Source organism: Glandiceps talaboti, chromosome 12 (genome assembly GCF_964340395.1).
Source record: "Glandiceps talaboti chromosome 12, keGlaTala1.1, whole genome shotgun sequence".
Lineage (NCBI taxonomy): Eukaryota > Metazoa > Hemichordata > Enteropneusta > Spengelidae > Glandiceps > Glandiceps talaboti.
Window position 1 is genome coordinate 17,524,093 of NC_135560.1, and position 26,463 is coordinate 17,550,555.

Consider the following 26,463-nt stretch of genomic DNA (forward strand, 5'->3'; position numbering starts at 1 on the left):
TCAGTTTCTCAAAAATCTGAAAGAAAACATCTTTATAATGGTACATGTTCAAATCAGAATTTTATAAGAGTTGTTCTTTTAATCAATTTGATGAATATTTGGCAGTGGAAAATATAAACTGTGTGAAATATTTACAGCTCAGTGTTGCACCAACATACATGTAGGTTTGGTCTGTCTAGCTTTGTGATCCAAACTGGCGCTTCTATCTAATAACATTGCAGACAGCATGATTATTTCAGCAAAACATTTTTACACACTATATGAAACCAGATTTGAGTGACTATTTACAAATACTTAGTCCTCATCAAACATAGACCTTTCATTATCAACAATTTTAGCATGAGTAAAGCTGGAAACGAAAATATGAAAGCCATTTTACGGAGAGGAGGCATAGCCATATTTGTTGTAAAATTTCATAATTTGTATCATAGCTTTGGAGGTGTAATTCCATCACTTGCCTACACCCATATTATGAAATATGAGTTTTCTCTTAAGACCTTGACCATTGGCCATGAATATCGTCTTCAAGGTGAAATAGCTAAATTTAGATTATCTTCATAGCTTTTGAATCAAACATTTCAAGGGATCATATTTTAATCATGTCTTGGGTTTTACTATGGGAGGCATATGCACATCATTTAATTTCATGTCCTTGACCTGTATAGCAAAATGGCGGCCATATTTATGATTTTAAAAAAAAGCATATCTTGCCTGTTATCTCCAAAGGTTTTATATGAATGGACACCATTCAAGTGTCTACTCTCACAATATCAATGGTAAGCTTTCTAATGAAACATTGACCTTTGACATTGACAAACATTTTCGAGGTGAAATGACCAAAATTTCTCTTTCTATGTTATTTCACTAAGTTGAATACACAATGGTACCATTTAAAAGTCTATACCCCTATAAGAAAGGTAAACTTTCTTTTTATATCTTGACCTTTGACTTTGGCCTCCATATTCAAGATCAAATGACAACTTGGTCAATAAATTATGCAGTTTTGTATCTAGCGACACCATTCAAATTTGCATAATAACTTTGCGATATAACACACCAGTTGGGGGTTATGTCTTCTATGAAGGCTTGTTATTTTTATGACATGCCTAGGTTGTAAAATTCTGTTTTGGTTATTACAATTCAACTATTTCCAAGGTTTATTTTATTAGGTCAAATAAAAAAAGTTATTTGGTTCTGGTTACCCGACCCTAGCTGCAATAATTGTAACGTTTGATGTGATTTTGAGGGTTTTTTCGTTCCGAAGTTTAACCCGAATCAAACGCTACAATTTCTCTAACGCAAACGCAAATAGACAAGACCTCATTGAAAACGTGAGCGAGGAGTCAGTGTACCACCCGTTTCAAAATGCTGCATGCCTTTGGGGAATTGCTGTACCTCTGAACACTTCTTGGGTCTTGAAGGCTCCATAATTAATGTTGGCTTTAGGAAATAACCGATATTTTGCCAGGTAAGGCATAATTTAGCAGAAAAATCCACCCAACTTTGCGATTCAGATCTGAATCGGTTCCGTCTATTTGCGTTTGTGTAAGAGGAATTGTAGCGTTTGATTCGGGTTAAACTTCGGAACGAAAAAAGGCACAAAAACAGACGAAAAAAAACCTCAAAATCACATCAAACGCTACAATTATTGCAGCTAACCCGACCCAACCTAGTTTTTCATGCCGACCCAAAACTTTTCTTTACGTATTCGAGGAAAATAACAATAAAATCACAAAAATCGTGAAATAGTGGGTGCAGAAACTGACATCAACTTAAAAAGACAATATAAAACTTTTCTTTCAATCTGTAATGGCTGTACATCTGATATTGAGAGCAGTACAGAGACCATTTGGAAAACAATGGAAAACCTGAACTAGACACACACATGAAAAAAAAAATGTAATAAAAAAAAATCTACCTACCCCCACCTATTTTAAAATTTAATGTAATCGGAACCACACAATTTTTTTTTTTACACCTTAGTGAACAAGAAATTTTTTTTAATTAAATTATTAATATTTAATTTTTAATTTTTAACTTTATAAACGAACGGATCTTCATTTAACCTACTCGGATTTCACAAATTGATATGGCCAAGTGAGAGATGTAGAAGCAATCCATTCTTTTCTTAGATAATCTCTTTTTTTTAAATTTCTTATCTTTTTGAGCTGTGTATTTACATGTAGTTATCTTTTTAGAATCATTTGTTCTTCGACAGCTTGAGAATCTTTTTACATAATATTGCATTTTACAAGTAATCTTGAGGAAGAATATCGTGTAAAAACTAACATTTATAACATAGTATGTTTAATGAATCGGTGTTTCAAGTATGCAGATGTGTTGAAAATATCAACACCTTCAAAATTTGAATTTTGGAATATATGTCATTGAACAATTTGAAAAAAAATTATGCAAAGCAAACATTTCCACAGTGTGATATATTTCATCAATATTATGTATTTCAAGAAATGTTTTTGTTAAGTGCAGTAAGTAGGTACAATCCATCTTTACTCCCCAGGTATTTTTACAAGGTAAACCACCAAAATGATGGTATTATGTGTTGTACACTTATAATGCCAGTTTAAACTGCTTTTATACCAGATTCCCCCACCCCCAACCCACACACCCCACCCCCACCCCACACACATACACCCATTTCCGTTATACTTTAATATGCTGACATGTGTTGAAAAACAACATCTTCAAAATTTAAATATTGGAGTAAAATACATGAAATGAAAAAAAATATCATATTTTTCGTAAATTGAATATTACGAAAAAAATGTCAAACCTTTATTTGTTTTGGTAACATATTACCTTGAATTTTTATAGAAAAAATGTGAATTTAACGTGATATACACAAAATAGGTCAAATTTTAGTAGATGAAAATTTCAATAAACCTAATTGAAGGACTTGATTTATTCCTATCTTTCATGACAGGGGATATACTTTGCTGATAATCAAGCCACTAAGTGATCACGATATAAAAAAAAAATGTCTCTTTTCGAATGTTGGAATCCTTAAAGCAAGATACTTTTGTTAAATAAAGTCATGCTTTCCACAGTTAGGGGCATTGTGATTTTCTAGCTACATACGTACTTTGTGATATTTCAAAGAGTGGTTCCAGTGACAAGCTGGTTACAGACATGTTTGCATGTATTGAATTACAAAGAATAATAACTACTTCCGTAACTATGCAGAATCAATTTCTATCTGCCACTGTAATCTCTGCATGTACTTTTATATCAAAGGAAACTCACAGCAATTGAGAATGATCGGAAGATGGTAAAAAAATATTCCTTCTATCATCTACTTTAATACATTAGAATAACTTTTTTCAGACTATAATGATCTTTACAAAACACATATATTTCACAAACTTATCAATGTGTTAAATATGTAATGAAACTAGAGTTGAAAATTTATTAAATTGAAGGTGAATTATAATACAACCTGTACTACAATGTATGCAAGTAAAGTAGTTACACTGTGTGGAACACTCATTTATAACATTCATATCAAGTGTGAATTAAATGAGTGGATTACACAGACAAGTAGAATGAGAGCATCACAACTGCATATTTATCTCTTGGTGAGATCTAGATAATGTTTTTAAGACATCTATGCGTACATTCTAGTCAATGACTATTTACTTGCTTTGCACTGCTAACATTGTTTGGGATATACTAAATATACATACATTAAACATATAAAATACACAACATATATCACTTTAGACCTATCCTTCTCAAATATACCTTCCTTTTCAAGACACACCCTAGCTGTTACTAAAGTCAAACCCCTAGCAATCTTAGAGGCCACATTAAGATGAATGGCGAATACAGGTAGTAAAAGGTCTTAATGTGACAACGACAATGATGTTCATGTACATAGCATCACTCATACATACATACATACATACATACATACATACATACATACATACATACATACATACATACATACATACATACATACATACATACATACATACATACATGCATGCATACATACATACATACATACATACATACATACATACATACATACATACATACATACATACAATACAAACACACACACACACACACACACACACACACACACATACACACACACATACATACCATGTAAATGTACAAGTGTCCATCTCCAATAATCTCAGTGATGATCACTGGTTGTCATGCTAACCAGAATGTGATGTTAGCATTCTCTTTTCTACTTTACTAAATCTCTAAATGTCAAAAAGCCATTTTCCTTGGATCAGTGAGAGACATGCACTGATGCAGAGATCACCTTGATGAGTTTCTCTGTATCATCTCTTACCTCATTTACGTAATAAAAAACTAAATATACCTCAAAATGAGAAACTCATTTGATGTGGGTAGGACTTGATGATAAGACTATCCAATTATGACCTTTCAGTACATTACTGTGAGTCAAAGGCCAGACTTTGATAGTATATCTATTCTTCTTTTCTTTAGTTTTGTACATTCAAATATACATGGTTCCTTACACTATTCAACGTGATGATTTATAATCTGTACCAGGGGTAGTGGCTATTTGTGGTGTTTTGATCGTAGATTGGTTAATGGTGGCCAGCTCAGAATCTGGAAGTGGCTGATGTAAGTCTTGTTACAGCAATTTGCTCCCAGGACAGGGTTTGAACCATAAACTCTATAGGGCAGGATTTGAACCATAAATTCTAGGGCAGGGTTTGAACCTCACATAGTCACAATTCAGTCAGTATTGCAAAGGTCATGAAATAATTAGAGACTTTGTATCTGACAGTTATGGCAATGTTTTGTTAAAACCGGTCCATGTATCGCAGGGGAATATTTTGAATGTTGGTCATTTGACCTTAATATTACAGTTCAAGGTCAAAGGTCAAAGTCTCATTAAAAAGCTAATCATGGATAACATTTATAGATGTAGACACTTAAATGAGGTCTCTATCTATCAAGCTTCTAGAGTTGATGGGCAAATTTCCATGATAAATGTGGCCACTGAGCCATTATCACAAAGGTCAAGAATCAAAATGACATGTTGGTATTTTGGTGTTAGTAGTAGTATTCACTGATATGAAAGTAGTCGCAAAGATTCAACATTGTTGGTGCTCCTATCAAAGCAATGTTTTTTTAAAGGCTACCAGTAGGTAAAATCTCAGTAAGTAGGTAAAATCTACTGGGGTTCCCCACCAAAATTATGATAGATTCTGTGGAAAACACTGGCAGTTTTACCTCTGTCCCCCTTTCTGTTACCAGGGTTCCCAAACCTTATCAAAAACACTGTAAAGTGGCACAAGCTGAGTTTATAAACCTTTCACTCAAACCACTTCTCATACTGTCCATTTGTCTAACGACCAATTCCCAGTACACTCACCTCATATAAAATACAATGTACATAGGTTCCACAGCGTTAGTATACATTACCATTCAATCCTCTACTTTTAGCAGAATTTTCCCCAAAAGTTTTGGTCAGTCATGAATATATGTTTTTAAATCACATGGAAATTTATTTAGTTTCACCCCCCCCCCCCCCCCCAACTTAGCTAAATTTTGTATTGCATCATTTCAATAAAAAAACTTCGATTAAACTAGTGTAGTATAATATTAATGTCGATGCATGCATTGTATTACATTATAATTTGTGTTCTGGCATTGTTAGAACTGTTGGTCGCATACAATGTAATAGGGTCAGTTCCTGTACATTTTTTATATGTAGTACAATAAATTACACCATCAGATCATAATAAGTTATATCCTCATACCAGGTTTGAGGTCAATTGATTGCAAGTGATGATTAAGTATACAACAGTAAGTAGAATACTCTGAGTGCATTTTAATATGCACAAAAAAATAACATCCTAAAAAGATATAAACTCAGCTTGTGCCCCTTTAACCATTAAGTAGACAAAGAGTAAATGTACACAACAAATCTTTAATGCTGCACTAGCTTTAACTGGAGTAAAAGGGAAAGACAACCAACAATATATTCACGGAAAATTGGAAAAAATCTCAGTAATTAGACATTGTACATGTTAACTAGAAGTTGATTGTATCCATAACTAGGATAGCAACAAGTTGAAGTTTCAATCGCTGATTTTTGGAGGCAGACCACAAAATCAATGTGATCGGATTTCTTGTACCATATTATGTGTACAGTTACACAAATACATTTACCCACAGGTGATTCAATACAGTTCAAAGTGTACGATATTATGAGTAAAGTCATATTGTCTGATAAAACAGTTTGAAAAAAGCTTTCCAGTTGCAGCTACAATGATGGGCATGTAGGGCAGCTTTCAAATCTAATGAAAGAAAAGCTGAACAATATGTAGTAAACTTGACATCCATACCTTATTAGCCTCCACTCAGTGGAGGTATAATAGCAATTTCGTCACCAGTTTTCAAACAAATTAGCTTTTCGTCCTCCCTCTCAATATAATCTTGATTCACAGCTATAGTTACGTTATCCTTCAAAGGCTCTAACCTGGAAAGAATTATACCTATGATGAGGATCATTTTTTTTTACAAAAAATTACTTTTTAAATTATTTATCTCAGTCATACAAAAATTCATGGCCGTGTCTAGTACCACCCTGGTCTCAGTAGCCAGCCACCCTCACTGAAATGGCTAGTGCCACCACCCACGATATCCCGGGCCACGATATTTCTCATCGTTGAACATTTCCCAAAAAATAAATCACACAGAACTCTTCAAATGCTTCCATTTTACCTTAAAACACCAAGTGGAAAACTATTATTTAATTTCTCGTGCAGTGCACAACCATTTAAAAAAGTTTTCATATCGACAGAGTCACAAGTGTCAGCGTTATTGAGCATACGCATGACACTGGTACATACTTAGCCGAATGGCTGCTGCTACGAAGACTTTTTGGGTGGTTGTGAGCTGAATGAGAAATGAAATAATTGGTTTGCATTTGGTATTTTAAGGTAGAATGGAAGCATTTGAGGAGCTGTGTGTGATTTATTTGTTGGGAAATGTTCACTGCAGGTGGTGACACTAGCCATTCCAGTGAGGAACAGCTAGTGAGACACTCCGAAAATGCTTTAGAATAAGTCTCCTCAATACTGGTTTAAAGAAAAAATAACTGCATTGATCAATTTATTTTATTTCAATGGTTTTGAGTAGACATAGACAACAGAAGGGAGACCCTGTGGCATAAGAAAAACATATATCTTTGTTATGAATTTGTAATTCTGGTTTATGGGTTTTAGCAATACAATCTCACCTGTGCAGTTGGATTGTCATGGTTACAGGCTACAGCTATTGCAGGTTTTAATTATATGAATGATATCTAGATCACACATATTCATATTATAGGAAAGATTTTGGTTAGAATTCTTAATTCCTAGTTTGACCATTACCTGTATTTCAGCAACACAACTTCACTTGTGCAGTCGGATTGCCATGGTTACAGCTACTACCTTTTTGATAGTATGCATGAGATGAAGATAACACACAATACACCATGCATGCAGATGAACTGCTACTATTAACATTCAAAGATCTTTGGAGATTGATGTGGAATATAAAAAAAAGGATGTCCCCAAATACTTCAACTGAATGTGTGTGTAATGCTTCAATAGTTTGGATTTTATAGTTTATACAATAATAACCTTTACAAATAAGCTTGCATCAATCATGGAGGAATAAGTCTCCCCTTATACCTCCACGCATCAATATATGTCATTATGACTGCACTGTGTGCATAAATAAGCAGAGAGCGACGCGTGACTTGTCCGTGGTAATCATAGAACTTCAGTAAATGGCCCCATTCCAGATCTTTAACATGTTTCTGCGTTCTGTTTGTTTCACAGGGATAATTATTTTATTACTTTTCCCTCTAGTGAGATTGTTATTCTACTTATAATAATATATTATTCGATGTACATGTGCTACCGATATGACAGGTATTTACGTGTGGAGTTTGTCTACTGTGCAATGTGATGTCAATCATGAAAAATTGTCCATCACGAGATATCTTAGAATCGTTTTGAGAAAATTAAAAACTATAAATTTCTCCATTTACCCTGGATACAGCTCAATTATTAATTGTAGGAGACCATCTGGCTTTATCTCAGTGGGTAGAGAGATAGAGTCTTCCTTCTTGCCAACAATTTCTCTGCTTTTAGCGAAGAACAAGATAGAAACCTTTACTTCCGGACACGCCATGGGTGTGAACTTTAACCCCAAATCTAACCCCCTAGATTAGTATTCGATTGACTATAGACCCGCTAACCCGACCAAATAAATGGGTGCATGCATCCCTATCCTTCAAAGCTTCCCAGCTTGTCTTTCAACTTGTGGAAAGAAAAAAAACGTAGGTAATACTAGCATTGCCATGTCGTGGACTATATACTTAGTCACATAGCCAACCTTGTTCAAGTAGCACACAGAGTAGAGTAGAGTGTAGAGATGAGATGAATGGAGGAGGACTAAAGCTAATGCACATGCTAAAACAAAGTCGGGACTGTGGTAGATTTTAACATAATATGAATAACTCAGAACAGTTGCAGTTCACTTATTATCGTGAGAAAAAGTAACCATACTTGTACGGCTGTAGTGTACGGGGGTCGAGTGACAACAGTCAAAATGGAACCACACACGGACTAACAGAAAGTTCCTAATCAATGATTTTTATGACAAAAACTTTTTTTGCACGAGTAGGATCAATTTTTTGGTAGTCTAGTATAACTCCCCTCTCTCTCTCTCTCTCTCTCTCTCTCTCTCTCTCTCTCTCTCTCTCTCTCTCTCTCTCTCTCTCTCTCTCTCTCTCTCTCTCTCTCTCTCTCTCTCTCTCTCTCTCTCTCTCTCTCTCTCTCTCTCTCCCCCCTCTCTCTCTCTCTCTCCCTCCCCCCTCCCTCTCTCTCTCTCTCTCTCTCTCTCTCTCTCTCTCTCTCTCTCTCTCTCTCTCTCTCTCTCTCTCTCTCTCTCTCTCTCTCTCTCTCTCTCTCTCTCTCTCTCTCTCTCTCCATCCACCATCTCTTTCTCTCTCAACCTCTCATAGTTCTAACAAAAAAACAAAACATATTTCGTATGTTGCTCTGACATCTTTAAGTGTTATCATCCAATAACTTGATAAATAAGTTGTAAAAAGAAATGTTTACGTTAGTACAACAATGGATGTATTAGGGGAGATACCACACATCAATGGTATAACCAATTTCGTTGTAGGGTCAGTAGTTGTTCCTTTGTTGTTGTTTTTGGGTTGTAAACAAGACAATTTAGATTCTATAGTGGTCTGAGGTTGTAACGATGAGAAAAGGTCGTAAACATTTGCTCCTGCATGTCAAGAATTTTCATAAGATCAAATAACTGATGTTTTATACATGTCTGCGGGAAGTCGTTGTTGATCGCTCATCCTCACTGAGATCTGCCCGGATGTTCTCGCTCTACTACATTGTCAGATGAATTTCTTTGAAGAAGGTTATCAACCCTTCATGTACATTGTAACACCAATTCTTCGGCTCATCGATCGCCGAGTCATAGTAACACTACTCTCCCGTACTTTTATGATTTCAAACTGGGTTAGATCTTTTATAACTGAAGCATCTTGTACATGCAATGGTGTAATGAGGTAAATATTGTTAGCGCGTTATGAAATGAGGGAGAGGAAAGGCGTTGAACGAAAGACATTCTTCGATTGCCTATAATCGTAAAATGAATATGTAGGGGGTAATGATAGTAAAACTAAACAGCCTCTCGGACCAAACCGTAACTCCATGTTTGCGATTGCGCAATGAATAATTCCGCAGCGATGTAACCCAGCGGCGAAGATATCGCCAAGTACTTTAGTTATGGACCAAAAGTTCGTAGTCACTACTTAAAACCAAAATGCAATATACCAAAAGCGATTAGTCACTGGACCTTTATTGACCAATATGTCAGCAATCTTTTTCAAAATACTCTAGTAATATGTTTACAAGTAATGCGACCTTTTTGTTTGTCAATAGCATACACAATTGCACAATGAGAACAATGCCGTTTCTTTCATACCCTTTGTCTATATCGTCACGTGACCATGACATGTTATCTCTCTATTCGTCGGAACTCTCTGTTTCACCTTGTAAAACATGTTCATCTTCGCACGAGTAGTTACTCTTTTCATTGTTAAATACTATAGGCGCGTCGATGATTAAAGAAGGGTGACAGTGTATTACCCAAACTTCGATCACCATATCGTAAAATTCAGACATTTACGTGTACTGTCCAACACATTTACTCGAAAGGGATTTTTAAAAATACATGTCTTTGATATAATTACTGTTTTTAAAATTACGATCTTGCTAAATAACACTCTTATGGTGGATCACGATCTCCAATAGATTATTTCTCTGGACTCAGATGGAGTATCATTTCACACGTTTCGACTTTACTTAAGGCGGATACTGTAAAGTTACGCCACTGTAATTTCTGAGAGGGATATAATGCTGTAGTTAGGTCGACCCGTGTAGAAATACCGTACGCGAAATCTAGCTTTATTGTGTTGTACGCGTTCTTATGTTTTTGTATATGTTGCCATGGCATTTCCATATCCGGGAATCAGACATTTTGTATTGAACCCTACACCCACGACTGTGTAACCGTCTTCATTATTTATTTTGCTGTGTCACTATGGAACCCTAATCTGATTACCTCTGACTTAATCCCCTGACAGTAGAAACAGAACACTTTCACCTCATTCCAAGCCCCGCCTCTTTTTACAACATCCGTGACGTAATCCAGGTGTCCTTATGGAATTTCTTCGTGATATAGACGCCATGTCATTCCTGACTCTCTTTGGCGGGAAACTTTTTGCGATGTATCTGATTAATATTACATCAAAATAACGTCTCGGTGGGAAAGGGTACATCATGACTGATAACTGTTCAAAATTTTCATTTATTTCTTCAGATATGCTCATGACCCGATCAAACAGACAGACATATAGATATTCAGACAGACAGACGGTCTCATTCTCTTTCTCTCTTGTGTAATGTAATTATATATACGTATCCCTCGCTATATGTGTATGTGTATGTATGTGTATGTATGTATGTGTGTGTATGTATGTATGTATGTATGTATGTATGTATGTATGTGTGTATGTATGTATGTATGTATGTATGTGTGTGTATTCGATTCGTGTGTTTGATTTTCTCCTTTCCGCACTTTCATTTCTTTCATAATTCAGTTCTTCCACTTTATGTTATTATGTTTCTCCTTTGTCTTTCAATTCAATAGCATAATCACAATCATTAGTCAAATAATTATAATTATAAATAAATGTCAATTATATTCCCAGTAAAGGATCGTGAAAACGTTTCAAATAAGTGAATTAACAATCATTTTACTCCACAGTATGTCATCGATTTTACTTTAATGGTGAAACAATACCAACTTAAATACTATTTGCCCATTAGCCCAGTTTTCTTATGATGGTATGATCCTAAATATTATTTCTGCAACAAAATATTATCTACGATGTGATTTTACTTGTCGTAGCAGTAAGGTGGTTAAACTTACTCAAATCTCCAGGCTTTTTCCATTCTGTATTTGAGTAAAACATTTCTCTTTGAAAAAACACGCGCACACACATCTGTGTTCATTTGGGAAAACTTGAAATGGTAACCTAACTGAGTGGTTGCAAAACAGTCGAGAGAACGCGTATAGCCCTTGGAAGGCTAATAGTAACTAAGGAAAAAGGTGTGTTAAGTTGCGGACATTTTCCTTAATTACAAAACTAAAGGTGAATAAACCCAAAACATTTCATGATTATGAGACACAACATTCTCACAATGGCCTGGTGTCAGTTTATGCAGTGCTTTATATGTTAATTACTCAATAACTGATGAGAGCGAAGGAAACTTACATTGCCCCTTGCTCTTTAGAGATCTGAGTACGTTTTTCAAGTGGCAGCGTCGTCTTCTTTTTAAAAAATACTCTATCCATTTTAGAAATTCCGAGACAGTCTGTGTTCACATGACATGATTGATTACTAAATGGTTTTCTCTATGTTAATCTATAATCATTAGCCGAACATTGACATGCAAATGACATGCAAATACACTCAACACGATTAATTGAAATGGTATTTGTTGCGGCTAGTTGTAAAGACATACACACGTCGAGAAGCGCTATGTGGACTTGATTGTTCTATCACGATGTTCATTTCATCAAGTTCAATGCGATACATTATCTAGCATTATATGATTATGATAGAATAGTTAATAGTCAATGGAATCACGTGATCTGGTCATTTTCTATTCAATGTGCCGACGAACAAATGTGTGGAAGAAAAATAATATCACCTGTATGACTATATACCTATATATACTCAATATATGCGAAATGTCTATGCTGGAGTATGCAGTGCTCAATGCATATGTATGCTTGATGCTGTGTAATATATATATGAAGAAAAGGTGGTTTACCATACATTTGGATATATATACACACTTTTGGACAGGAAAAGAGGGAGAAAGAGAGTGTCTTTTTGTCTTTTTGTCTTCTGTCTGTCTGTCTGTCTGTCTGTCTGTCTGTCTGTCTGTCTGTCTGTCTGTCTGTCTGTCTGTCTGTCTCTGTATGTCTGTTTGTCTGTCTGTCTGTCTATATGTATGTGTATGTGTGTATGTATGTATGTATGTATGTATGTATGTATGTATGTATGTGTGTATGTATGTATGCGTGTGTGTGTATATGTGTGTGTTATACACATGATACACCACAAAGCTTTCTCTGAAAGACGATATATCATGTATCCCATAATGGACAGCGTGGACCTATGTTTATAGTATTGATGGGCGATTGTCTTTTAAAGAACCATACCATTATTTCACCCACGCCATTACAATGATAATTCATATCATATCATGGCTTTATATATATTGGTCGATCAATCTGTATTTGGTATCGACGAAACATAAATGCGCCTTATTTCAAGTAGAATGTATATGTTGCTCTTTAAATGTAATAGCCATAACTCGTGTCAATTAGTATTACTTCTATTAGGTAGACAATCATAAAATTGACTACATCAAAGTCACTCAAATGATGGAAAAATACAGTATATTGCGCATGCGTTCATATTGTCTTGATTTCATAAGAGGCAGAATCGTACCAAAAAATGAAAATTCCCATCGCTTAAGTCGTCGTAAGCCACAGCCCCTTTTACGGCACCGTCCACGACGCACCGTCAATATGTCACAGAACTTAGATACTGTATGCGTTGCGAGAATAGTCGCTTACTGATGGTACCATGGTTTCAATGTTGTGATATCGTCAACACATTAAAATAACAGTTTGAAAATTATCTGCCAGTATCTTTGTATGTCGCACATGCGCCTTTCTAGTGTGTTTTGCACGTGTTTTTACTCCACCATCCCTACCCCCACCCCACTCATCCTCCCTACCACTCATCATCTCTCTCTGATCTCTTCGTCATTTAAGAGAACGTTAAGACGTGTACATATGCTTATGTCTCTCTCCCCATATAAGTTTGGCCTTGAGCATATAATATTAGCACACAGGTATGTCTTGAAATCACCTTCAATAGACTGGTGGACTATAAACATAGTTCACTTAATCTTGAACATGGTGTACAATTACTCTTTCTATAGCAGTATCTTTATAGTAGTTTTGTCTATAATTGCCTGTGAACCAAAACGTAGATATGATGCAGCTATATACAAGGACTATGTAACCAAAGCCAAGTCTGATAAGCCCATACTGCTTTAAATCAAAATAAACAGCTTTACTGAAAATAACCGCAATGTTTTATTGACAAGATTGTAAATGCGAATCATTGAGACGCCAATTTAATGACTATGTCATCACTTTAAGAGTTTGTTTTCATTGTGTATTTTCTATTTCGACACACCGTCGAACTGTAGCCGTGACCCGTGTGACTTCATGTGACGATACGTCGTAAAAAGAATGCTACTTAAAGTGAATGTGCCTCGGGGATAAATTTCCCTGAAAATATCACTTCTTCAGATCTCTTCAAACTTCAAGTTACCACGTGATAGCTTATTCCCGATCCCTTTCAAATAATATTAAAAGAAATGTGAGATCACGATCTTGTTTTCAAGGAAGTCGATAAAATGTTTTATTTCCCCACAGACTCAGTAACACTGTGACATTATTCGGTGGCCATACTAGATTCTAAAATGACTCTATTTTGATTGTCCTCTATTTCAAAAGTTTTTACAGTAGCCCCTGATTTCTATTTCTTAAATTTTAACTCAGAGTGTTTTTTGAGTTTACCTGAACAAAGAAACAATAAGATTTTAAGATGTTTTATTTCCAAGGCGCACATCATGGAAGTTAATTGCATATTGACACAACGACAGGGCTATACTAGGGCCAGGAGCACATCACCATAAGACATACCATGATAAAGAAATACTGAAATGAGAATTTCGAATTTCATCGAATGTATGCTGAAAAATGCTGCTTTAAAAACAATATATTTACTATCAAATTTTCATTTTCACTTCCCTGTCTTTCTTTTGTTTTCCTTTCCTTTCCTTTCTCCTTTCCTTTCTAGTTTGCCGTGTAAGCTTATTTTGAGAAAGTAAAAGCCGTGTACATATTACCATTACCTATCCATCAAAGATGTTCACTCATGTTTTATAAATCCTGCCATTCGCACAGCTTGCGTAGACTATATATCATTTTGATCAGAATTAAATTCTAGAAACCCACTGACTACAAGTTCAAATAAGGAAATGTACATGCAGTTTAAATGAAAGGAACAAACGGTCACCACATGATCGAACATTATGGGAGACATTTTATGCTTTAGGATGTTATCTGTTTAACGGTACTCTTATTGTCATAGATCGTCAAGGGCCTCTGCCCTTTAATATCGTATATATTTAAACAGGTGTGTACAAATATAAAATCTCAAATGATTCTCTCTCTGAATACGGAAATTTGAAAGTTCGTCGTTTATGTGTATCTATTGCATAGTCAACAAAATTAATGTGTATGCTGATGTTGTATGCTATATATATGTTTTCTCCCACAAAACATGGGGATGGACAAGACGCATTTTCTTAATCCTTTTTTTTTTCATTTTTTGTCAACTGATAAACTTCAAAATAAAATTCTAAAATTGTTATTTTATATTCATCGTCTTTTTGTACGTCATCTGTGAAATGTTACTATATCCGAGGACCATATCCTCTATAAGCTTACACATAAAACATTATCAAAATCTTTTCAATGTTGCTACATTTTATCGTCTGTCTGGACACAAAGTGAAGAACAATTGATACATTTTAACTGATTGGCATGCCTAGAAAAGGAACATGTTGTTACAATGTATATGATTTGGCGAGAATCTGATAAATGGTATCTGACATAAAGACAATGTAGCAATGTTTGTCATGACAGACAATTCAAATAAGCAATATTAGTAAGATTCTATTCGTGCCAGACGACGGTTTAGTTTCAAGTCAACTGCCTTCCTTTGTAAAAGGGAAAATTATATATTGCACGCAAAAAAAGATCCAGTTCAAAGATTAGACGAAGCTTACTAGGGCAATGTCAACAATAAACAGTATCAAAACATGTAATCGTCCACAGCTGTTACATTCTACATAATCCGTTTTTATTTCCAATATCATTTCCCAATAAATCAGATTCCTTTCAATAAAAAGGAAATCTAGTACGCTCTGTACTTTTTATTACCTGACACCAATCTATGATTACATGAGATTTTTTTCTGACAGTGTTTCATAAATTCTGTAGATAATCAAATACAGGAATTACAGACGGCGTTACAATAAACTAATCTCAGAATGAATTTGATTACAATATACTGTTATTATCATCGAAGACGAAGAAGACTTATCCGATATTAGAAGCAAACAGTCTCATAGTTACAGTCCATAACAATCACCATAACAACATGCATATTACTCTAGTTTTATACACGTCGCGTTCAGTTCCCATGGTTACTAGACGTGCATAGTGTCCCCTAGTATTACAGGTGTATACGTTTTAGCGGTAATTTTTGATGTACTTGTAGCATTCTACTTATTGAAACGTAGTTAACCAGCACTTGCTGTTTGCAGAACTTATTCAGACACGTTCAGGTAATAGTACACATTCAAACGAATAAACCATCATCATCATCACCATCATCATCATCATCATCATCATTATCATCATCTCCACCGTTACTGCACTATTCATATCAAATTGTAGTATCTTGAATTGAAATGTTATCAGTTCCATGTATTGACCTAACAAAAGCATGAGCGAAAGTATTGGGGGTTTTTTTCACTAAACTCTACTCGCCTACTACCAAAATATGTGGGGGTAGGGATTAGTGAAACCAGATATATCAAGACTCGTATTAAGTCACTAAGCTGCATCAGTTAATAGTTAATCCCTTCCATTCTTGTCACCTTTAGTCTGTCTCTTTCTCTCATTTCATATGCAGCTGTTCCTTGTCCAAAATACCTCACTTTCCCTTACTTGATTCGTATAGTGTACTTCCAGGTATTCTTCCAGTGGCGTTAAATGAGATTTCTCACCTGTATATTGTATATGGGCGACCCCTCTGATGCTAATTAGACATTCTGATCCTAGCGAATACAGTTTAGTCCACTTTTTTCAACTTTCCTAAGTTGTCTTGTTTTTTTTGTGTCATCACAAGAACAGAGCATATACTCTCACTTCTATTTATAAACGTCTTCAAAAGTGGTGAAAGGATACCATTCTGAAAGTTATTATAAGTAATGAACTGAAATCAACTTTCTACGTCTTTGAAGTTATGCAGCCCCTTCATCCGTTTCTCATTTACTGCCCGTAGATGTTTTATAGAAATCCAAAAGCCTGTATTTACTGGACTTTCTTGTATTAATCATATAAATTGGTTGGCTTGTTCACGAGAGTTTAATTATAATTATTATTAACGTTACAACGTTGTCAATCATAACCGTGGAAAACTAATTATATTGCAATATCATTACAAACATAATTTATATTTCACAACATCATGAGTTGTTAGTTTTAAATGAAGGTTTTCTTGAAATACAAACTTACTGCGTACTGGTGTATGTTGATAAGTTTAATTGCGTACAAAGCTCGTATTTCTTTATTCAAACGATATATATATTAAGCAGTTTCATTTGTTGGAACATATAGAATAAACAGTAAAGTGTTTGTGGCCAAGACGTTTCGCTCAGGCTTTGCTGAGCTGCCGCGGGTAGGCCCAATCCATCATACTAATTATCGCTTATGTCCAGTCATAAATATATATATGATTTTATTATTTTTGAAAAAAAAAATATTTTGTAAGCAATCGACATCAAGTAAAACTAATGAGTATTTACCTTCTAACTGAGTTTTGCCTATCGCTAGAATGGATACAGTTTTATGTAACAGTAACGCTTAGTCAAGAGAAACAAAATTAACACTCACTCCACCTTAGGCGCAAGCTCTAGACCTTATTCCCAGATAAAGATGGATGTCAGTCGTCGAAATATTGGAAGTTTCTGATATTTAATTGCACTGTTGATTAATTTCTTCAGAAGAAATTATGATGGCAAAAACGTCCATTGACCAAAAGCAACACAAGACCAAAAATGACAGACAAGAATGGGGTTGAAGGCAAGTTAATTGTATACGAATACTGGGTCTGAAAATGCTTACAACAAACATTTTATTAAATAACTTTCAAATTAGGCTAAGGTGGATACCCAGTGTACTAAAGAGAATTCAACGGACAGGTATAGTTCACATGAAATACGATAGATAGAAAAGAATAGCGCTAGAACTTTCCTCCTGATCAGATTTTAATCAAATTGGGGATTATCGAGAGATAAAAAAATACATTGACAATGTTGTGCTGATATCTTCTCAGTGTTCACTCTTCTTGTGTTTATGATAAAAATACACTTTTACATCCTGAATAAGTCCTTCGATGAGGTTAACATACAAAGGGAGAAATGTCGTCACATACTATCAAGGCTGGTTGGTGGTATGTGTTTTTATATGTCATTGCGGAGGATGACACCGATGGCAACTATCTCCATTGGCGTGGAATTAATTTGTACATCACGAATTATGGCACGATTGAAAACTGAAATCTCGAATACATCCATGTGACGTACGTCTCAGTGACTGACCTTATTCGATCGAAATATTTGTTTTTCGAAATATATAAACAATTTCACAGATAACTGTGGCTGTATAACAGAAACGATAAAGATGGGTCTTCACGATTGGAAGTCTTCGTCAAATATCAAATAACAATTCTAGTGACATCGTTATTGTTTCGTCGAATCAGAGACTGTAAATGTTGAATGACCGAGGCAAAAGTTGTTTAAATCAGCAGCAAACCTTCAACTTTTTCGCAAGACAGCGTACATATTTCTGCTAAAGCAACGGATACGTTTCGGACGATGCCGTAAAGAGGTCAGACAATGCCGTAAAGAGGCGAGTAATTTACGACGTTGAGGCCTGTACTTTACGACGTTGATCTTCATCGAAAGTCAAAAGTTTTGGGAAGTGTTTATCGGTTCTTAATAATAATAATCTTTATTGTCCATTTGTTAAAAAACATATGGAAAATTTTCTTTTGGCATCACAGGTCCTAAAAACACAAGCATCACAAAGACATATATACAAAAGCATACGTCAATCAAATATCACATAATGTAAAAGCTCTATAAAATACGATTCCAATCACACACAATTAAAACTCTGAATTATATGTAATTGTTACAATCTGTTGAGAAAAGTTGTGTTACATCTTTAAGTTACATAATTCATAAATTACAAAATAATCAAGATTGTCTATTTGTACATTTGATGTAATGTTCTACGTAATCTGTATATGTTGATTTACCGTAAGAACAATCGAAATTATACTATATTCACTTTCCTATTTTGCAAAATTGCTATTAAAAGTCTACAGATAAATATGTAGAAATCCGAAGGCTTGTTAATTTTACTGGTAAAACAGGCCATAATTTAGCGCTTTCATTGCCAGGTTTATATTGCTGTAAACCCTGTGAAATAGGATTATATAGTCTTACTATAAATGTCAAGAAAAATGTCACGGAGGTATCATCGTCTTTGGAGTGTACGGTATCAACTAAGCTTGCGTAATGCCAGGAAACAACTGCGTTATTAGTTATGACCCGGATATTTATAAAAGTGTCAAAGATTATCCGTTTTAATCGAAAAACCCCGACGTAATGTGGCTTTTTTGGATACCAATAAGATCTCATTTGCAATCAAATTAATCAGTTTCACTTGTGGTTGTTATTATCATAAATAACTGTAATCATATAGTGTGATACAACAGCTTGCCTTTATAGTATTAATCGCTATGTGTTTTCTCCCATTACCTAAAGTTCGTTCACAGGCTACAGATGTTGCTAGGCAGTTGCATTTATATTCTTATGTTGTTATTTTTTGTGTTTTTCTATTCGCAGGCCCCGTAGGTTCACCAAAATTGTAAGACTTTTTACCAGTGGCAACAGTCAACATTAACGCTACCGATGTACAATAATCATGGTGTTGTCGAACATGGTTGAACGGAACCCTCTCTAACAGCGAACACAGTCGACTACCATACGTACGCGATATCGTTACTTCGAATAAACAACATTTGTCTGTGTCGTCGTTGTCGTCGCCGTCATCTGGACTTGGAGACTTTAACGATGGCACCTGATCGAAGAAGCATGTCATCTAGATAAATAATATGGAAATGAGGCTGCTTTCACATCTTCTTGTATCAACCATTGGACAGGTCGTCTACGGAGACTGCGCAGTAACTCATCTTTACCTGTCAACCACCCTCTTGTTGCCAAGTAAACTGTGGCATCTATTGTTCCTTTCAAAAGCGAATAAGAAAAGTCTACATAACAATTAAAACCAATAAATACTCCCTGCTCGATTCCCGAGGCCTACCAGGTAAATTCCGTCGAAAGTGATACGTCATTCCGCTAGCAGGGGAACAAGGTAAACAACGGACGACGACGGGGCGGCGAAAGCAAGTCATAGCGAAGGTACAGCTCACCTTGCCCATTTCACCTATCAAGCGATCTCACTATAACGGTGAAAAGTTACACTGTCTCGCGAAGGAAAGTGAAGGTATTTTAATACCTATCGGATTTACTTATACAACTGGACGTGAAGTAACGGACTACAGGAGAGTGAAGAACTTGAAACCATACTTCTAGGCGGTGGAATTCATCTGTGACGGCCGGTAAAGGTTGATTTACAAGAAACAAAGGGAAACAGTACACGTTGAAACATATTATACACAACAGTGTGCAGGTAGCCAGTACTTGTTTGCGTTATATTTGTGCCTGTGCTGCCGGGAGATTGGCCTCCATTATGGTCCAAGTCCCTTTATCTACAAATCAATGGGTTGCTGTTCTAGCGGAGCAAAATGGCGGCTGTGTTGTTGGAGTTGCCGAGGTATACTCCCGTGACTAAACGGCCGAACGAGACCGAACAAGACAGGGAAATCATAAATAGGTGATAATGACACATAGTACATGACCCATAGAAGTGAAGCGATAAGAGGGGAAAAGTATTCAAAATGGAGGAAAAACTTGTTCAAGCGAACAGTAACACCATGGATGGTAACACTAATTTTGTGTTACTCAATAAAGACTCTCTGGATCGATTGGAGGAAAAGATCCAAGAGATAGAAGTGAAGCAAAAGCGATTTAATAATATGTCTCTCAGTAAAGCCAGTTTCTCGGCACTAGATGAGCTTGAGGAACAGCAAGCGGTCCCGGGCAAAGACCCGGACTTGGAGGAAGGAAGGCTTCTTCCTGAGAAATTGGGCGAGTTCCCAAAGAGTTATTTTGGGAAACCTGTAGAAGAACTCGATCAAGGACAAACAGTCAATAGGGTAAGTGGTGTTCGAATAATGAGAAAGAGGGAAAACTCATCCCTTCGACCATGTAAAATGAACAAAACCCCGAAATCGACACTTTTGTTTATTCTCCGTGAAAACACGAGCGAGAGTGTTCGATTTCAAATGTACTGGTTTCCTTTTTTGAACCCAAAATCAGGTGGACACTGAAATTATTTGAGGCTATACGCAGTAAATGTTTTTTGCAACCCTAAGCTTAAAGAGTTACAAAACACGATTAGGATGTCAGTGTTTTTAGTGATGTAACAACTCGTTGGATATTTGAACTTTACGCTTTCGGGGAAAACAACCTGTCTTAACGATACGTGTAACATACAATCCAATGAAATGAACATAACATAACATAGTATAACCAAAGAAACGTCAAAGTTAAAATTGATATGAAAATGTCGGGGGAAAAATACCAAATTTGCATATCTATGACGTAGGCCGAGAGGATTATGAAAATTCAAACGAAAAGATCAATAATACATGCAGAAATCAATCGCGATCGATCAAGACATAGAAGCAGAAAAACAATGATAAACACGAGGTGCGTTACACGGCAAGGGAGAACGGACATTCCACATACATTAGCTCTTATATACAAACCGTATACCTGGCCATATAGTAACACTAACTATCTATGAAACCATTACCAGGAAATTGACACGACTATTTTGAACGCGAGTTAAGTAAAACACGAATAATTATTCGGGTTAGATGTGGTATTTTATTTAGTTAAATCCCCGATATTCCATCAATCACTAATTTTAAAGATTACTCTACGATATGAAAAAACCTGTAATTTATATCCATCTACCAACCTGCTGTGAAAGAATTGATGTATTATATTAAGTGGCACTCCAAGGTTTCATTTAAAACATTGTTGGTTCATATTACAAGAAAATTAATGTTCATTAGATCAGGAAACACAGTTTTATTGGTATATATTCCGACAGCGAAATGAGGACATCCATGTCACACATTTATAATACTTCTATATCCCAGTCTTTAATTCCATACCGATGGAAAGCAAAAAGGCATGGCATCCATACACACTACCTGTAATATATATGTGTTGACGTTCGTTAAGTCATAAACATATTCTACAATGATGTTAGATTACACGATTTCAGAATACACAGAGATAATTATACGTAAGCATTATTATATTTCCATAATGATCATTGCGTTTTGACCAAATTTCAAACCAGAGGCACTTCTCATTCTTCATCGCGGCGGTTCTTTTCGGCGTCGAGTTTGACAATATAATTGTTTTATATTGATAGCGATGTCCTTGCTTTATGTGCACGTGGTTCGTGTGGTTTATAGTCCTGTGTTCCATAAAAAAAATCAGTCAATAAATAAATAAACAGTGTGTAGAACTTAAAAATATTACACATACATAATAAAATATCTCATTCTGCAAAATATAGATAGCTCTCCTGGAAGAAATATAAATGAAAAATACCCAATAATATGTAACCTTTAGACAAATACAACCCATCATATATCATCTATATACATTATAATATTCAGTTGTTTAGATAGTAAATAAAATGATGCTTTGTAGATTTAATTATAATTTAGATAAAGGGGTTACCATGGATCGATAAAATGTATGGAATATTAATTATGCATGTCTCATTTTCGTGAAGTGTTCAGGCAATAAGCACGTCGACATCAGCTATATAGTTTATATGCTAATGATCTGAAGACCGCGTGTCACTGCCTATGCCTTGAGAATATGTTGCCATGGCAATGGCCACCGGTTGACGCTCACGACGTATTTAATCAATAAAAGCGCCGGTGTGTTCACGCTGATCATAATATTGAATACTGTCGGTCATATAATTTGGAATTTTTAAAATAAAATTTTCAAATTCCAAACGCTACAGGTATATGGAGTAACATATTTCTATCAAATAAATTGTACGCAGGTTACAAAAGAATGGCCATTCATATACATAAGGTGTATATTTCAAAGTATGATATTTAGCCTTGGGAGAAATATACCAATCAAAATACTTCATTTGTCTAAATCTAGGACACATACTAAAGCCAGGTGCAGTTCTCCTGATGGGACTTGCTCCCTAAATACATGTTTTCTAAAAACTGCAAAGGGGATACGGCAGTTGGACACTGTTGGATACGAACTGGAAAGACCATGTGCTTTTAGTGTATATAATTCATACACCGTCAGTGGTTTCCGTTTGTAAAGAAAGGCAGCTATACGGTTGCACATATGACCGTGTGTATGGTTATGTGTGAGTGTGTATATTTCTTTATCAGTCCGCATGTTTCATTTCATTCATCTGATCAAATGAATGATCAGAAATATAAAATATATAAAGGTGCACCGTGTTGACCACATATGATCGAAGTCAGAGACTATAGCAAAAACAACTTGACTGGATCACAATGTGGCTATTCAGCACAAGTTCATAGTGCCTGACATAAATTGGAGTAAATGTATCATAACATATTATTACACTCTGTTTCGACGTACAAAACAGAGACTGAAAGTAATAACTTTGAGTGTGGCCTTATTAGATTTACTGGTGATGGAACACAGGTGTTTCCTTTCACTTGAACGGGGTTAAAAGTGCAATGAAACCAACGTTGATAGTTCAAGCTAGGCTGCATGAAATTACTTCATATGTGTATATTATATATTTTTAAGGTAAAAATAGAAAACCCTTCCTTATGGTCCAGTTGCAAGGGGAAAAGATATATTACATACATACATACATACACACACACACACATACATACATACATACATACATACATACATACATACATACATACATACATACATACATACATACATATGTACGTACACACACACACACACACACACACACACATATATTTACCATGTAAATGTACAAGTGTCCATCTCCAATAATCTCTGTGATGATCACTGGTTGTCATGCTAACCAGAATGTGATGTTAGCATTCTCTTTCATACACACATACATACACACATGCATGCATACGTGCATACTTACATACGCGCGCATACACCTATATTTATTATTATATGTAACAGTATTATCTATAACACACACACATGTATATATATATGCTAATATATATATATATATATATGTATATATGTATATATATATATATATATATATATATATATATATATATATATATATATATATATATATATATGTATGTATGTATATAAGCATACATAGCATATACACATGCATGTATAATTTTATTTGATTTATTTTTATAATCAAAACATTTGCGATTACTGTTATACAGTCACAAAAATGTCAGTTATCATTTTTTAAGTTTCTACTTTATGTTTGGAATAATAGTATACATCAATATTTTGGCTATTAACACATATACATTTCCCGATTGAACATTTCTCCTAACAAATATCACAGTGAAATAATACCCATATTTGAACCAGTAATACTTAGATCATACACACTTTTACATATAGTGGAGATAGACTTCTAAAATCTGAAGTACCGTGTGAAAATTGACAGAAATAAACGATGGTATTTTTATGTTGATATCTATGCCTATGATTAGTATCAAAGCTAATTAACTAATTGATTGCAATACTTGAATAATTGCCATGGCGATAAAAAAATATAATTTGCAATTTATAAACACTTGAAGAATTTTTATGAAAAACTGGTAATTCTAATATTAACATATTTCAAACACAATAGGGTGTATGCCAGGTGTAATTTATTGTAGTTACAACAAATAACATTAATCCTATGTAATACCGAATATAACTATTTGTATGGAAAGCTCACATGTTTCTCAAATATTGAAATAACCAACAGCAGTGAGCAGAGACAATGGAAAATCGATAGCAGTGTAAGTCATTGTGTAATACTCTGTGGAAGTGTAACTATGTGTTGGACAGTGACACTAACACGGCGATGCCGTGCTCATATCGATTGGGATCCTCAAAATTGAACCAAGTACTGAGAAGTGTCGGTATAAATTGATGTTATTGTCAGTTTTGTTTGTCAACGCTCTCCAAATTTCATGTAAAGTTGCAAAATACACAAATTCAGAAGTGTTCTCCTTGTGAAGCAATGCATATTGAATACTTGTTTTAACATGTAACCGTCGGTCAGGCCAAAATTTTGCTCAGTACAGATTTATCTGAAACTGTCGTTTCTATAGTTTGTTTACCTCTGGCAAGAAAAGACAGCTATATATACCTTTAGGATACCATAAAACATACTAAGTCCGCCCGTTGCACGCTGTTGTCCTACGTTGGATGGAATCTGAGTCATCTGACCATGACGAATGAGGCTCACACCTGTATATTAATCACAGACTCCTTCCAACAATAGCCGTACCTGGCTTGGAATTTATTCGCTCACCTTCATCACAAACTTTAAAGTTTGCAAACTTAATGATTTTCAAACGATTGTTACATACATATTTATTCTCAGCACACACGGCAAAGGGTACAAGGATTCGTTGTGAACAGTGGGAACGTCTGTAAAGGAAACATGTGGGTAAATTCTGAATTGTATATAATATACCTGACCAATTCAAACTGACGACGAATCGCTGACAGAAAACAGTTTGAATGATAGGGTGTTTTTGGTATCATCAACAATTGCATTGTGTACGTAGGGTGTCTAATTGTGTCGGTAGAAATGTATGATATCCCATTGAAAACAAAACTTTGACACTAAAGATAAAGCAATCTACCGTCTATTACAAAACCTGAGCAGCATAATTGCTATAATTGCCGAGTCTAGCCGAAATGGTTGTATTTTTATTTTAAACGTAGAACAATACTAAAACAACATGAAAAAAAGTGCCCTCGGAAAACCTCAAGTTGAATAGAATAACACATCGAGTGACGTGTTACAATGGAGTCGTCCCCTTTCACCTACCAGTACTGTATTGTACAGTTACCACCCAAAACAATAGCATTGTGAATCAGTACTTTACGTTGCTATGTGAAGCCCTAGTTCTTCAGAAAACACGCCGGTGATGGATTCGGTCGGTTGCTCAACGTACATGTTTGCATGATCTATTTCACTGCTTACTAACTGTAAACAGAACAGGGGTGAACTGTGGTCACCGCCATGTATTTGTCAGAATTTTGTCTCGCTACATACATTAAAAATAAAGTCATGTTCGTAGGTTCAACTTCAAGTAATGGATGTCAACAATACATCCGTGGTTTACAAACGATGATTTTATGATCAGATCGAATAAAATAGTGTATCCATCTGCCACTGCGGTTCAATGTCTAATAGTAAGTTCAATTGATGAATAACACTGTAATTTCAATTATAACTATAAAAACACAACCTGTATCAACATGAACGGAGTTTGCTGTAGTTTACATGCAAGTCGTGACGTCACCAAACACTCACGCAGGTGGCTCCGATGTCCATTTCACATAGTCACCATTTATTTTCGTTCATAGTTCAAAGCACATCGAGCGGCTCGTACTTTAATATCTAGGCATAAAGTACGTCCGGAATACCCACGTTTACCCGCTCAGACGGTTAAATACATCGAGACTTGGAATGAATGAAATA

The 26,463-nt window shown here is 35.3% G+C and overlaps 2 protein-coding genes across 3 annotated transcripts in view; one reads left to right on the forward strand and one right to left on the reverse strand.

Annotated features, from left to right (window-relative positions):
* The window catches only part of LOC144443564 (molybdopterin synthase catalytic subunit-like), a 38,197-nt gene extending 31,707 nt beyond the window's left edge, over positions 1-6,490 (reverse strand). The window contains exon 1 of the mRNA XM_078133095.1: positions 6,360-6,490. The gene's annotated coding sequence lies outside the window, so the exon portion shown is untranslated. The remainder of the gene's footprint in view (positions 1-6,359) is intronic.
* Positions 6,491-19,936: 13,446 nt separating this feature from the next.
* LOC144442899 (sodium channel protein 1 brain-like) overlaps positions 19,937-26,463 on the forward strand; it is a 37,936-nt gene continuing 31,409 nt past the window's right edge. For both annotated transcript variants that reach the window (XM_078132273.1, XM_078132274.1), the window contains exon 1: positions 19,937-20,896. In XM_078132273.1, the coding sequence (XP_077988399.1) occupies positions 20,579-20,896 (318 nt within the window). In that variant the 5' untranslated portion in view covers positions 19,937-20,578. The remainder of the gene's footprint in view (positions 20,897-26,463) is intronic.